Below are 13,907 nucleotides of genomic sequence, written 5' to 3'. Positions count from 1 at the left end.
CAAAGTTAACCCTATTTAATTCATCGCCGCCAGTTACATGTATGTTAGATGTTCACACTAGAAAATAAAAATCAATCATCTAATCCAAAAAGGAATGAAATCGACTCTTAACAGAAATATAATAACAGAATTATACACTATAATAGACTCTTTCTCACAATTTCATTGAATTATACAATATTGAGAAACACAGATATGAACAACGATGTGTTGTTGGAGATACTCTTGCGTCTTCATGTACAATCCCTCTTCAGAGTTAGAGCTGTTTGCAAATTATGGTGTTACATCATTGATTCTCCACACTTTATTAAACTGCACACGTTGCGACGTAACGACAACAAAGATGAGAAGGTATATCTACGGTTTACTTTCGAAATCGATGATAGTCATACACTTGTTAGGAAGAAAGTATCAATAAATTTGCTAGACAACGGGAGGCCGTCATTAAAGTCGCATGACTTTCTTCCTCCGCCTACGGACCTAAGAGTGTCCGGGGCGGTTAAGGGTTTAGTCTGCCTAAGTTCTCCTCTAGGTACGTTAGACATTGCAATATGCAATCCTTTTCTAGGTCAATTTAAGATTTTACCACTTTATGCTTACTTTTTTAGTCACTACCATAACACTCATGGACGGTTGTTATGTTGTGACTACTTTGTGGGGCTGGGTTTCGACGAAGATTACAAAGTGGTGCAGCTGTTGCAGTGCTCCAAGCACTGTAGTTTGCACGCCAATATGTATTCGGCAAGGACCAATTCTTGGAGTGAATTGGATATTGATCGAGATTTGTTCATCGTCCAAACCATAAAATCGTTGTCCAAGAATGGGTCCTTTGCGCATTGGAAAGGTTTCACAAGGGAACGCGATAAGGAGATTATACTGAGCTTTGACATGAAGAATGAAGTGTTTCGAACAATTCCAATATCACTAATGGGTGATGAAGTACTTGACAACTCATTTAAGGAGTCTGCGATACTTGCGAAGGGTGACTACTCTTTTGTTATCCTCGTTGTAGATAGATGGAAGTTGAAGGTTTATGAGTCGAGCGGTGATGGAAGTGAGCTTATTTGGAATAATGTCAATAATGTGAATCTATATTCTTTTTGGTGGCTCGATATTGAGAGGAGTGATGATATTCCAATTTGGGGGAATGATGATTGTGTGGTTCTAAGAGGTCATAGAGAGGGTGAAGTGATTTTGTATGATTACCGTGCTCGGAAGTTCATCAGACGTTTCAAGATGGGTTGTATCTCGGTCTCTGATGAAGATATCATTGAGTATGTAGGAAGTTTAATTTCACTTTTGAAGCAGTTTTAGACTTTTAGTGATTGAAGGATATCAATCTTGCAATTATCTTCTTGTATATTTTGTAGTAATAGTATTTGGAATTTATATCACTAATCCTATTCTTCTCTATCTAATATGATTATTTTTGTTTCCATCTACCAATATGTGATATTCTTAGCATGAGGATCTTTCCACATAACATGACATAGTGTCGTTTCTGAGGGAATAAATTTGATTTCTCTTTCTAAAATGAGATAGGAAGTTCAGAAAAAATCTTTGTTGCTACATAATACTAATCAAATAGTGTATCTAGGTCGATAACTTCGCAGCCAATCTTCACCTTTTTCATCGTAATCCATCTTAGTAAACGTTTGCTGTGGAAATTGCATCGCACTAGCATAAGCCGAAGCTCCGCGCCAAGCATCAAGAATCGGATCCGATGATCTTGCAATCTTTATAGGCGTACCACTAGGCCGGATCATCCGAATTCCACCCTCCAACCGCTCTCTCATCCCCGGGAACAGACAGCTTCCGCCCATCAGTAAAATCGACTCCGTCATTCTATCTTCCACGTCTCTGCCTTTTGATGGCAACCTCCTTAGAGAGACTCCCACCATCTCATCCATCCCGGCCTGATCAATGCCGATCAAATTTGGATTGAAGAGGATTTCTGGGCACCGGAATCTTTCTACTCCGAGTATGATCTGGAAGTCTTCTTTGGTTAAAGGGCGAAAGCGAGGAGCCTCTGCAGACGAGGACCCGGGCTCAGGTTTGAAAAAGGTCGGGTCGATTTCCTGCACAGGAAGTCATATCTAAGATGTGTATACTAGGATCGGAGGGGAGTAGGCGACTCACCTGTAGCCTAGAAGAGAGGCGAGTTAACTCTGCTTCATCTGGATCTGGCTTATCATCGTCATCATCATCGTTGTCCCGACTCATCAGCTTGTAGAGCTGCCAATCTTCATCTTTTGCACCAAAAGTATCCTCTCCCTTGCCTCGGTCAAAGGCTGCTGTGGTCAAGAGGCGCATTCTTTCTCTCTGAGACGAATTTAGCCTCTCCCCGCGGCCAACGCCTCCTGACCCATTCTCATTCCCATTGGTCTGTCCACCATTTGTCTTAAACCTCTTTCTCTGCTCCACTTTCTCAGAAAGATCCCGGTGCTTTGCTCGCAACTCTTCCAAATATAGCTCTGGATTTTCTCTATATTAAACAGAGGAAGAGTTCAGGAAAAGATCAACCAGAAAATCAGAATCATGTTGGAGCACTCAAAAACATACAGTCGTCTTTCTTCCTCTAGTTTCTTTTGTCTCTCTCTTTCCATTTCCTCCTCGAGCTGTTTCTGTTTCTTCTGTTGCCTTGCATCAGATGTAGATTTGATAAACACTTGTTTTCTCTTTTGCTTGATCTGTCAACAGAGGCATTTCAAAGGTGAGACAGAGAAACCAAAAGAACATACAGAAATGGTTGAGATAGGGCTGCTAATATGCAATTCAAAATTCTTCACCAAAATAGACGAGAGAGACGGAAAGAGAATTGATGCAACGATAAAAACAGAACACATTTAGTAACAACAGAAACAAAGAACCTGCTCTGGCGTAAGCATCTCATCAGGTATACTAATGAGATTGTATCTATCGACAGAGGAAGAATCCGATTTCTCCACGCTTTCAACAGGTTCTCCCTTTGCTTTCCGTAAAGATTGTGTAGCCTTCGACAGGGCAGATTCAACTTCTTGTTGTGAAGTATGCACAGTCTTTGCAAGTATTGAAGGAATATCATGCTCTGATGCATTCCTGAGTCTCTGTAGCAGAATATCCAAGTCTCTTATTTCATTTTCAAGATCGTTTATCCTATTAAACCTCTTAGCTTCAGCCATCTCCCTTAATCGTTGACCTTGCTTCTCTTTCAAAGCTGCCTTTCTAGCAACTTCTTCCTCAGACGGAGCCTCTTCTATTGGTGCGGGAGTCCAAGGAAGCTGCCAACACCTAGTCTTTTCTTCCGCTTCCTTGTCCCCTTTCTAAAATCAAAGTAAACGATTATTTCCATGTTCTCGCTGAATGTTCATGAATGTGATTGCATGGCATCATTGCTGAAAGTAGTTTACCTGAAACAAGTGAACTTCAGACGCATAGTCCTTTGCAATATAACAATGTTCCATTTTGAGGTCTTCAGCCTTCTCCCATGTAAGATGAGACCTAGTTTACGATTTCGACGAAAACAAGAATCGTTAGACTTTATATTTTGTCTTTTCATGGGAATAGACTAATAGAGTTAACGCCGCTTACATATGATGAGGATATTTGAGGGAAAGAAGTTGCTTTAGGTAATCGGTGATGTGATATCCGCCAACATTAGTCCGGCAGCATGCTTCATAGACAGGTTCTCCATTCAAAAACTAAAATTGGATAACAATTCAAGAAATTAGTAGTCAATTGCTGGCTTTCCAGAGACTTCAAAGGCTGGATCACAACAACATACAGGCTACTCGCTATTGTAACATACCGGGATAACATGACTTGTATTAAATCCAGAGCAGATAGCTAGTCCATCGCCACTACAAATGCCAAGCTGTTGATTGTACTTATAGCTGAATGCTGCATCGACCCCAAACGCTGCAATCATGTAAAATCTTTTACAGGGTGATCCAGTGTGATTCACAAGAACATAAGCTCAGGGCAAAAAACAATTTTTTAAGAAACTCGAGCAATATATCCAGCTGGAGGATTTCTATTGTTATTTTGACTATTAAAAGTAAAACCACCAATACAGATAGGCATCTTCTCATGAGGAACAACTTTACCTACAGACGGCACTCCATAAGTCTCAAAAAGAAGTTCTGCCATTTTACTCCGGGATTGTACTGGATTGCACAAGCATTCCGTTATCAAGACTGGATGGTTGATCTGTTCATCCAGGATATAGAAAGAAATATCAAAGCAACGATTAATAAGATGAAAATTGGACTTTTGAAAGATGTGAAAATCTAATTGGCAGCATAAAATGAAAAAGTAAGGTGGTATACAAAAGGTCATTGTCGAAGAAAATAACACAAAGCAATATGTTTCTAATCCATTAAAGTGGATATGGTGTATATTAGTGCCCAGGAAAGCATCACCCAGCATGTCAGCTCAGCAGTTACAGTTAGGACATTAAGTTTGTTATGTTGTTAAGGTTTCTTTTCAATGATATTATTAGGTGGATATTTAGCTCTCAATTCAAAAGTCAATTAGATATAGCTAACTCCCAAATTTCTTCGGTACATTTGATGTAGTGAACATTAGATATAAAACAGTATCAGAATCTAATCTATACAGCATGTGAAATACGAAATGAAAAAAAAATCAAGAGGTAGACCTGGGTTAATTATAATCAACACATTAAATGGTGTCATGGCTATGAGCAAAGTGAAAAAACACAGTATAAATTTATTCCCCAAAAACTTCTAAAACGAAAGATAAGGTTCCACCATTCAATTAGCAGAGTTCATAAACAAAAAAACTAAGGAAAGACGGAAAGTTCTAAGCATAATTGTGAGTGAGAAATCTGGTGGCAATGGGCCATCTATGAGGGGCTTTCACAAATAGTCTCGGGCCTAGGGAGATTTAACAAAACATTATGTGAAAGGCCAAAGATATAAGTGGATATATGTACCTGTGATTCATCTGCCCCCAACCGATCGAAGCCGAAGTCGAGAATCTAAATCAGCATAAAAAAATATGAGAACTATATCTCATAAAACCATATTGGACTACAAAGGAGACTCATAAGCAATGTCTATTTATAGGAGCGGTGCTATTATAAATATAGGTGAAGACATGGGAGTCCATAGTAAAGAAATTTCAATTTAATGATACACAAAAACAAATGAAATATCCTAGCATCACACTGAAGGAATGAAACTCAATGATCTGTTTCCAACAACAAAATCTGACTTTGTTTCTCCTAATGTTAGCTACATAAGCTAGGAGTAGTTCAAATTGATTACCTCTTGAGGAAAAGTTCTTTAATAAAATTACTCATATTATTACTAATTCATGGAATCAGGTCCTACTAAAATGTTGCATATCTCCAGTTAAATGCTACTGTAACAGTTTTACCTCTGAAAGATTTTAAAAAATTAAATTATAAGAAGATGCATTTAGTATGCAGCTTCAACATGGCAATGAAACTAAACAAAAATAGGAATGCCTGACTGGTAGATGATAAACTTTGCAAATCTGTCTGCTGTGATTATGTCAAGTATTATGTAAAAAGCTTGCCATAACTGAACTTAATTTAAGCTATATAACGTATATGCTTCAACTGATAGAGGGAATCAAATGACATTTTTTTTACAAAAGAAGAAGCAGTAAATACATATTTTGGTGGGTGCATTTGAGACTCCAATATATTAAAACACGAGCAACTCCAAAATTAAAGCATTTCTTAGGTGTATCTTATCAACTATCATGGAAAATCAACCAACACAAATTCACTAATACACAAGAGGCACCATGCTGAAATGGTGTAGAAAAATAAATGTCCAAATCGTTTCCCTTTTTTTCCTCGTTATGGGGAGGAGACAACATATTACTACAAATAATCCGCAAAGATACAAGCGCAGCAAGTGACTGGTAAATCAAAAATAAGTGAAACAGCCTTACATATTCCATTATCTCAAATTGATAAACAACGTTGCTGTCAAAAGCCGAGCGAGGTCCTGACCTTGTGCAGTCAAAATATTTCAGTAAAGCGGGATCATGGTCCCCGACAACTGTTATAGTTTCACCTGCACCCAAAGAAAAAAAATAAGAACTCATCTCCCAACCCTCGACTGTTGAGTAACAAGACACAAGTAAACAGTAGCTTTTACTATTCGGATAGGTCTTTCGAGTTTTTCCTGAATCACAAATACATTAGCTTCACATTCTTTTCTTTTTTCGTAATCAATGAGTGCATTCTAATTCTAATCCTATCAACTTATGGGAAACATTATAGAACTAAAAACTCAAACAGATAATGTGGCCATTTCAGGTGTTAATTCCAGAATCAGAAGCTCAGAAAATTATAACGAAAAAGAGGCCATGTTTCTACCAATTTCAAATTGCAGAGCAGAAAATTAATGATCTCAGCCCCAATTAAAATCAAAACAATGGAGCATAAAAGCAGAAGCACTATAAGCAACGCTCTCTGAATTTACCAGTAATCTTATGGCGCGGTCTCTGAATAATGTTTCGGAAAATAACGCGAGGCTCGCTCTCTCCCGCCCATCTGCAACAGGAGCCACAATCGTTAGTCATGAATTTTGCATACACGAGCAAAAAGGCTATTTTTTCACTAGATAAGAGCAGAAATAGGGTTTAATTTGGGGGTTACCCAATGCGGAAATAGGAGCCGCCATTGTCGATGACGATTGGGTGGTTTGGAGGGAAGCTCCTGTAGTCCGACTGCCGCTGAATCTTCGATATGAATGGCATTTTCGTTACCTCCTTCTCTCTAGCCAGAGGAGAGAGAAATCCGTCTAGTCGTCTTCTATTTTCGTCTGCAAATTTCTGGAGCTGCGAGGAGTGAGCGAACCGGCGGTCCGATTTCAGCCGGTCTGGTTTTCATTTTAATTTTGGCATTTTCTAAATCTTTATTGTATTTTCAATATAATTAATATTTTTCTTTATTCTGCATTTTGCGCATAAGGATAACGCGGAAACAAAGATGGACGTCGGGCGGATGTCCGAGCCCATTCGACGGGCAAATGGGACGGGCGTGTCCTACCATTTCATTCGGCGGACGTCCGGTCGGACTTCCGCAACATCCGCCGTTGGAGATGCTCTAAATGATTTATAGGCATACGTCCTTTAATTGATCGTTAAAATATGTAAGTGACTAGTAATTTTTGTTGATGAAGATAATGTTGTTGTTTAGAATAAGAGGACTCTTTAGAATATGTATCGGGTCTTTGAAAATCGAAAGGCAAATATTTGTGAATGAATTTGATTGGTTACACTTTTATGGTGACAGTCACTTATAATCGACGTACGTGTTAGTCATGATTAATGAATACATCAAATGAAATGGAAGAACTAAAAAAATGGAGTAGTACTCAGGAATTTAGTTAGTCAAGATTAAATTTTCCTGATATTACACAAGAGTGAATCGGTTCGAAATTATTCAATATTAATTTTATCATATGATGAAAGTCAAGACTAATAAATCAAAACCAATATGTAACCGGTTCAACTCCACAATTTTAGTGTGTATCTATTTGTGTCAAAAAACGAGCTTTGAGTCTCCCCAATTTTATTTCTCACAATATTTTCGGAATCTATAGTAAATTGTCATCTAAATTTTTAAAGACAAAAAAACATTGTTTATTGAACAAACTACCTCAAACTACATCTACAGACTACAATCAAATTTTGTTTTTTGCCAATCCCAAAACTCACAACTCCCCAAAATTATCAAACAAGTGACCAAAAAAGAGCTAACAGTCAAAGATGCAATGGCATTACACAGCAATTACTGATTTACTAATAATCAGATCATATTGAATGCAACTCAAAAGTATTCAAACGCCTTATAAGTTAGAACACAACTACAGGCAAGCGATCAATTAGAGGGTAAGTTCATTCATCACTTTACAAATGGGATCCCAGAAGTCGTCCGTCTAGCATATTCCACGTAACGAGAACCAAAAATCTGTGTCAAGAAATACTCCTCATATCGTATCCTCAGCTGGAAAAAACGCCACACGACTGCTGCAAATCCAAGTGTACATACTGGATTACACAGCATTACCTGGGTACCAACGGACCATATAAGGAAGCCACAATAACTTGGATGCCGGATGTACTTATAGACTCCATGAGTGATCAATACATGATCTTGCTCACGAGATCTCCGTATAAAATGAGTGAAGGACCTTCCAGCAGTTATAATAGCCAACTTGCGCATTAGTTCACCAACAACTACCAAGGCAAGACCTGTGTTGCTTATAAACCGGTGTTCTTTCATCCCGGGGAAGAAATAAACTTCAACTAAGTACTCCACCAGGGAGCCAACCATGGCCACAACATAGTTTTTGCTGATTAAAAGAGACCCTAGAGTTACACTGTTTTTCCCGTGAAAGAAGACTGCTAGGAGATATTCAGAACCATGGAAAAGGAATATGGCAGAGAAAAATTGCAATAACTGTCTGGATGCCGTGAAGCTGAAGATCTCTGTCATTTTTCAGAACACCAAAAAAAAGTCTTTCCTCAGGATAAAAACAAGTTTCGGACACTGAACGGCCCTCAAACAAGGAAACTTTTTAATAAGTTGTGTTGGATTATTCCAGACCTGAAGTGATTGTAGAGAAGCAATATATTAGTGATGAAACGCGGGGCTCCACGTTATTCAATAAAGGCACTATAAATGACATCCCTGAACATAGCACAAGCATAAAGTCACACTGATTGTCAAGTGATTGAAAGCATTAGTCTGTATTGCACATAGGAAATAACTTCTTCAGCAAAGAGCTCCATTAAAGTAAAAGTGTTTCGGGATGAACTCTTTTCTTAACAAAACCACACTAAAGACCGCAGCTCCAATCAGCATATCCCACCTTATTCCTAATTGAGATCTAGGGGGTATTTTTTTACGGAGGCACCAATCAACGAAGATGACAAAGCTCAATGTGCATAGAATCATAATGAATACAAAACAAAGACTATGAATAGATCAACTTCCCCTTATTAAATGCTAGAGTTTATGCACAATCAATCTAGGCAAGATGCCTTCTTCGAATAGGAAGAATACAAGCTATGTTCTCCTATATAATCAACTAAGCCAATACAATGTAGAATTCCTCAAGCTCTTCTTTGTTTTTTCATTTCAGTATTTACATTTCCGCATTTCGACTATATTTAACAACAATTTTGTTGCATTGAGAGCTGAAAAAGTCTCCTAACTCTTTCTACCTAGTAGCCAAAACATATGCATAGAGTGTCTATCAAGGTTAGCTTTCCTGCTTAACACAATAATATGTCTAACCCTGTTTCATAAGAAAGATGTGGATAATTAATTAATTTCATAGCATAAACCCCTCAAGTTTAGTCTTAATTGTTTACAAATTAGTCCACTCGAAAATGATAACTGCGTCTAGCAAATAATTCTCGAATTCAAAAGCAATCGAAACCCCAATTAGATTCACAGAGATGCACAAACACCGATGCATATAGGATTTGCATACCGACGACATATCTCAAAATCCTGCCGTTTTGATTTAAACTTAAAATCACCTGATTTCGGTGAAGCCATGGGCGCGGCGGCGGCACGGAGGCGGAGATGATTGCTGCCGCGGCGGATACGAACTTTGACTCGGCCGATTTATCTCAAATCAAAGCATCAAAGCTCACAGGTGAAGGCTGAATTTTACTCATATAGAAAGACGATATACTCGGGCCCACCCAGACTGCCCCTATTTTGGGAATTTTACCCAATTAAAAGATTTCTTAAATAGAATAAATTTTAATGGATGAATCGAAATATAGTAATATTAAAATAAGAATGTTTTTTATGAATGAAAAATATGACAAATTACTCCCTCCGTCCTAGATAATTCGGGTCACTTTGACAGGGCACGGGTTTTAAGAATTGTAATGAAAAGTGGGTTGAAAAAGTTAGTGGAATGTAAGTTCTATTTTTATATATTAGTTTTATAATAAAATATGAGTAGGAATGAGTTAGTGGAATATGAGGTCCACTATCAAAAATGGTAAAATGTGAAGTGGGACAAATTATGTGGGACGGACCAAAATGAAAAATTGGGACGAATTATCTGGGACGGAGGAGTAATAATTAGATAAACTAATATTCTAACTAAGGACTTACCCAAAACTTATGCCATCGCGGTATAAAATTATTACTCCTTCCGTCCGCGAATAGAGTCTCGTTTTTACATTTTAGTCCGTCCGTGAATAGGAGTCTCGGTTCACTTTATCATAAATGGTAATAGGGTCTCACCATCCACTAACTCATTCCATCATATTTAATTTAAAACTAATATATACAAGTGAGACTCGTATTCCACTAATTTTTTCCACCCAATTTTTTTAACATTTCTTAAAATCCGTGCCACCAAGAAATGGGACATCTAATGACTACGGAGGGAGTATTCTATAATTAACGTTGTATAATTATTTTGGTAAATATTTTATTTTTGTTTGCTTTTGTTTAATTGCTCAGTGCATTTGAGTATAGTTTATGTACTCCCAAATTACTAGTACATTTAGTTTAGGTTAAATGGGAAATACAAATTTGTTGAATTGATATGCTTTTAACGAGGCCCGCCCACTTTGGATTGCGGTGGGTGTCTAAAGATGATGCTCTTTTTATTTGTTTGATTTTGTTGTTCTTTGCAATGTGCATGGACTTGCCCATGGTTTTGGTTTGCCCAGTCTCCTTGTGGGCAAGCTTTAGATGTTTCTCCTCGGATATGCACGAGTGTATGATGTAAACGATACATTCTGATGATATTCTATTTATTTATTAAATATAAGATATAATTCCGCTTCAGTAAGAGTGGATTTAGTTGCTCTTTTTAGAACAAAAAAGAAAATCAACCCCGTAATAAGAGACAAGAGTAAAGTCTCCTTATACTCAATCCACTTCATCCACAGTGTTCCTCTGGAAATGTTGTCATCCCTCTCATCAAAACACCTCTTTTTGAAAGCATCAGCCTTCATCCTTGTTGGGATTGGTGTATTCCTCGGAATGTATGCATCCATCGCATCGTCATAACCTCTAAGACCAAGTGACAGCGGAGTAACATCGGAAAGAATGAGGATTTGCACATTCTCATCGCCTTCGCCGCTAAACTTGGCTGCCAGCACTGCAGCACCATACGCCACTGCTTCGTCTGGATTGATGCTCTTGCACGCCTCCATCCCATTGAAAAACTCCCTCAACATCTCCTGCACCTTTGGAATCCTACTCGACCCGCCCACCAGCACCACCTCATCCACACTCCTCCGCCTCATCTTTGCATCACTCAAGCATTTATCAACCAGTTTCATACACTTGTTGAACAGATCCATGTTGAGCTCATTAAACCTAGCACGAGTGATACTCGAAAACAGATCAATCCCCTCGAACAAAGATTCAATCTCAATATTAGTTTGGGGAGTGGAGGAAAGGACTCTCTTGGCCCTTTCACAAGCACTCCTCAATCTCCTAACAGCTCTCGGATTCGTACTAATATCCTTACCGTGCTTCCTTTCAAACTCTTTCACGAAATGATTCACCATCCTACTGTCAAAGTCTTGACCTCCAAGATGAGTGTCACCGGCAATAGCCTTCACATCAATGATGCCCGCCTCAATCCTAGCCACAGACACATCGAACGTGCCACCACCAAGGTCGAAAATCAGCACATTCTTAGCCACACTACCCTCTCTATCCAGACCGTAAGCGATGGCTGCAGCAGTAGGCTCATTGATGATCCTTATAACATTGAGGCCGGCAATGGTTCCAGCATCCTTGGTGGCCTGACGTTGAGAGTCGTTGAAATAAGCAGGCACGGTCACAACAGCATTCTTGACAGATGATCCAAGATAAGCCTCGGCGATACCCTTCATCTTGGAGAGCACCATTGAAGAGATCTCCTCAGCTGAATATTGTTTCTCCTCTCCTTTGTAGGTCACTACTATCATAGGCTTGTTGTTGTTGGTGGGGTGAGGAATGACCTTGAATGGCCATTGTTTCATGTCACTCTGAACCATTGGATCATTGAATTTGCGGCCAATTAGCCTTTTTACATCTGCAAAGCAAAGTAGTAATAATAAATAATACTCCAAATACAACATATGGTTAGAATGAAAAATCCATTCTCTTTATCTCTCCAAATGTTAGTTACATATTTCAACGTCCCCCATTGAGCCTCTCTATACGCATTGATTTTGTAATAGAAAAATATACATTTTCTAAATGTTAGGGTTAGGGACGATATATACATCAATCTAAAAGGTTTCATCGACTTTAATTTTATTTATTTGGGTGTAATTTTCCTATATTGAATTTACTACTCGTTTTGGTTAGTATAATAGTAATTAGAATATTACTAGTATACAACTTGTATTTTCCTATATTAATGTTGACATAATAAGTGCATAGAAGAGAAAAACTGACCAAAGACGGCATTAGAGACTTGATTCTTGACGGCGTCTCCAATGAGATACTCGTCGTCGGTGAAAGCGACACAAGAGGGCGTGGTGCGATTACCCTGGTCGTTTGCTATGATCTCGACGCGGTTGTGTTGCCATGCTGCCACACACGAATACGTGGTGCCCAAATCGATCCCGATCGCCCGTCCTTCCCCCTTTCCGGCCATTTATGCAAACGAGTTTAGATGCTCTTTCAAACCGTGAGATTTTGAACGAAGGAACTCGAATTCACGAAATGAATAACCAAGGTCAACATAGCTCAGGTTGTTTTTGTAATGAGTCCGCTGAGTTATTTATAACCAGTATGTGGCAGCATCCATTTCCGTGATCTTTCAAAAACTAATTTAACATTATTTTACTATTACATGAATTTGAAATATAATAAATGTGCATAATAAGAATTCGTGTAAATGAAAACATAAGATTAAAATAAATAAATACACATAAATTGATTGCAACTCAAGTGAATATCTATATAGTAACAGAGACATAATACTAGTAGATCATAAGTTTTGGAAAACATATCTAATAATTTTTACAGTATTATTTTAATTTTTGACCAGATGTAGCTATATCAATGAAAATTGCATTTCTCAATATTCACATGTAGCTATACTAATGATAGGATAGGGGAATATAAAATTTAAATTATACTTAAATATATTTGTTATAATTAATTTGCTATTATCAAATACACATCAAGGTTAGGTACTTAAATATATTTTTAAAGTCCAGAAGCTATGAACCAAATACCAAAAAAAAGACGGAAACATCAAGCTAAAGTTCGCCCATGTTTTCGCCAGAACTCGCCGCTCAATTTGCGGAGTTCCTAAGGCTCAGTTTTGGCTCAATACCAAGCAATCACAACCCACCACCACCACCGAAGACTCATCGTCCCGAATCTCTTGGAGAAATTGTCGTCCAAGCCAAACTGGATGGGGAAAATTATCCCCTCTGGGCCGACCTTATGGATCGAGCAATCAGAGGAAAAGGAATAACTTCTCACATTGATGGAGTGTCCGAACCCCCCCTCCGATCTGACTCTACTTACCAACAGTGGCAGCAACATGATCACTGTGTGTTCAATTGGATCATCAACAATATCGAAGGCTATTTGGTGAATGAAGTATCCAATATGCGACGGCAAAAGACTTATGGGATGGTCTTGCTATCACATATGGGAGTGGGGCAGATCCGTTCCAGGTGTATGACTTGCACCGACAAATCAAAGTCATCAAACAAGAAGGACTCTCGTTGGAGGCCCTATGGAATAGATTGCAGAAACTATGGATATCCATCGATCGCCACGACCCTAACCCAATGGAAGGGGAAGCTGTCACAGCCATAGAAAGGTACAAAAAAATTGTTCAAAAGCAACGATTATACCAATTCATCACGGCGCTGGACGATAGATATGAAGCTGTAAAAAAAGATATAATCCGGAGGGA

General features: G+C 38.5%; 4 protein-coding genes across 6 annotated transcripts; 1 reads left to right on the top strand and 3 right to left on the bottom strand.

Annotated features, from left to right (window-relative positions):
• The first annotated feature begins 195 nt into the window (after window positions 1-195).
• LOC125224180 (putative F-box protein At3g51171) lies at window positions 196-1,314 on the top strand. Its single transcript, XM_048127543.1, has one exon. The coding sequence runs from the start codon at window positions 196-198 to the stop codon at window positions 1,312-1,314; it is 1,119 nt and encodes a 372-aa protein (XP_047983500.1).
• Window positions 1,315-1,493: 179 nt separating this feature from the next.
• On the bottom strand, window positions 1,494-6,801 carry LOC125206744 (actin-related protein 5). Its single transcript, XM_048106001.1, has 12 exons — window positions 6,641-6,801; window positions 6,465-6,535; window positions 5,929-6,053; window positions 4,937-4,981; window positions 4,086-4,188; window positions 3,788-3,897; window positions 3,571-3,680; window positions 3,390-3,480; window positions 2,871-3,302; window positions 2,563-2,690; window positions 2,140-2,485; window positions 1,494-2,078 (listed from the first exon to the last, which is right to left on the bottom strand). Exons 1-12 carry the CDS (start codon window positions 6,739-6,741, stop codon window positions 1,581-1,583), a joined length of 2,160 nt encoding a protein of 719 aa, XP_047961958.1. The 5' UTR covers window positions 6,742-6,801; the 3' UTR covers window positions 1,494-1,580.
• Window positions 6,802-7,716: 915 nt separating this feature from the next.
• On the bottom strand, window positions 7,717-9,680 carry LOC125213406 (protein-S-isoprenylcysteine O-methyltransferase B-like). Of its 3 annotated transcripts, XM_048113935.1 has the most exons (3): window positions 9,538-9,680; window positions 8,597-8,680; window positions 7,717-8,478 (listed from the first exon to the last, which is right to left on the bottom strand). In XM_048113935.1, the coding sequence occupies exons 1-3, from the start codon at window positions 9,554-9,556 to the stop codon at window positions 7,892-7,894; spliced, it is 690 nt and encodes a 229-aa protein (XP_047969892.1). In that variant the 5' UTR covers window positions 9,557-9,680; the 3' UTR covers window positions 7,717-7,891. The 3 variants fall into 3 exon arrangements, with proteins under 3 accessions (XP_047969892.1, XP_047969901.1, XP_047969910.1); XM_048113944.1 differs by lacking the exon at window positions 8,597-8,680 and having other exon boundaries at window positions 9,538-9,659; XM_048113953.1 differs by lacking the exon at window positions 8,597-8,680 and having other exon boundaries at window positions 7,717-8,596; window positions 9,538-9,641.
• A 1,099-nt stretch (window positions 9,681-10,779) lies between these two features.
• LOC125224170 (heat shock cognate 70 kDa protein-like) lies at window positions 10,780-12,626 on the bottom strand. Its single transcript, XM_048127532.1, has 2 exons — window positions 12,425-12,626; window positions 10,780-12,056 (listed from the first exon to the last, which is right to left on the bottom strand). Exons 1-2 carry the CDS (start codon window positions 12,624-12,626, stop codon window positions 10,780-10,782), a joined length of 1,479 nt encoding a protein of 492 aa, XP_047983489.1.
• Window positions 12,627-13,907: the final 1,281 nt, after the last annotated feature.

The sequence above is a fragment of the Salvia hispanica genome, chromosome 1, assembly GCF_023119035.1.
Source record: "Salvia hispanica cultivar TCC Black 2014 chromosome 1, UniMelb_Shisp_WGS_1.0, whole genome shotgun sequence".
Classification (NCBI taxonomy): domain Eukaryota; kingdom Viridiplantae; phylum Streptophyta; class Magnoliopsida; order Lamiales; family Lamiaceae; genus Salvia; species Salvia hispanica.
Note: the sequence above shows the minus strand (reverse complement) of the source record. Positions and strands in the feature narration are given on the sequence as shown.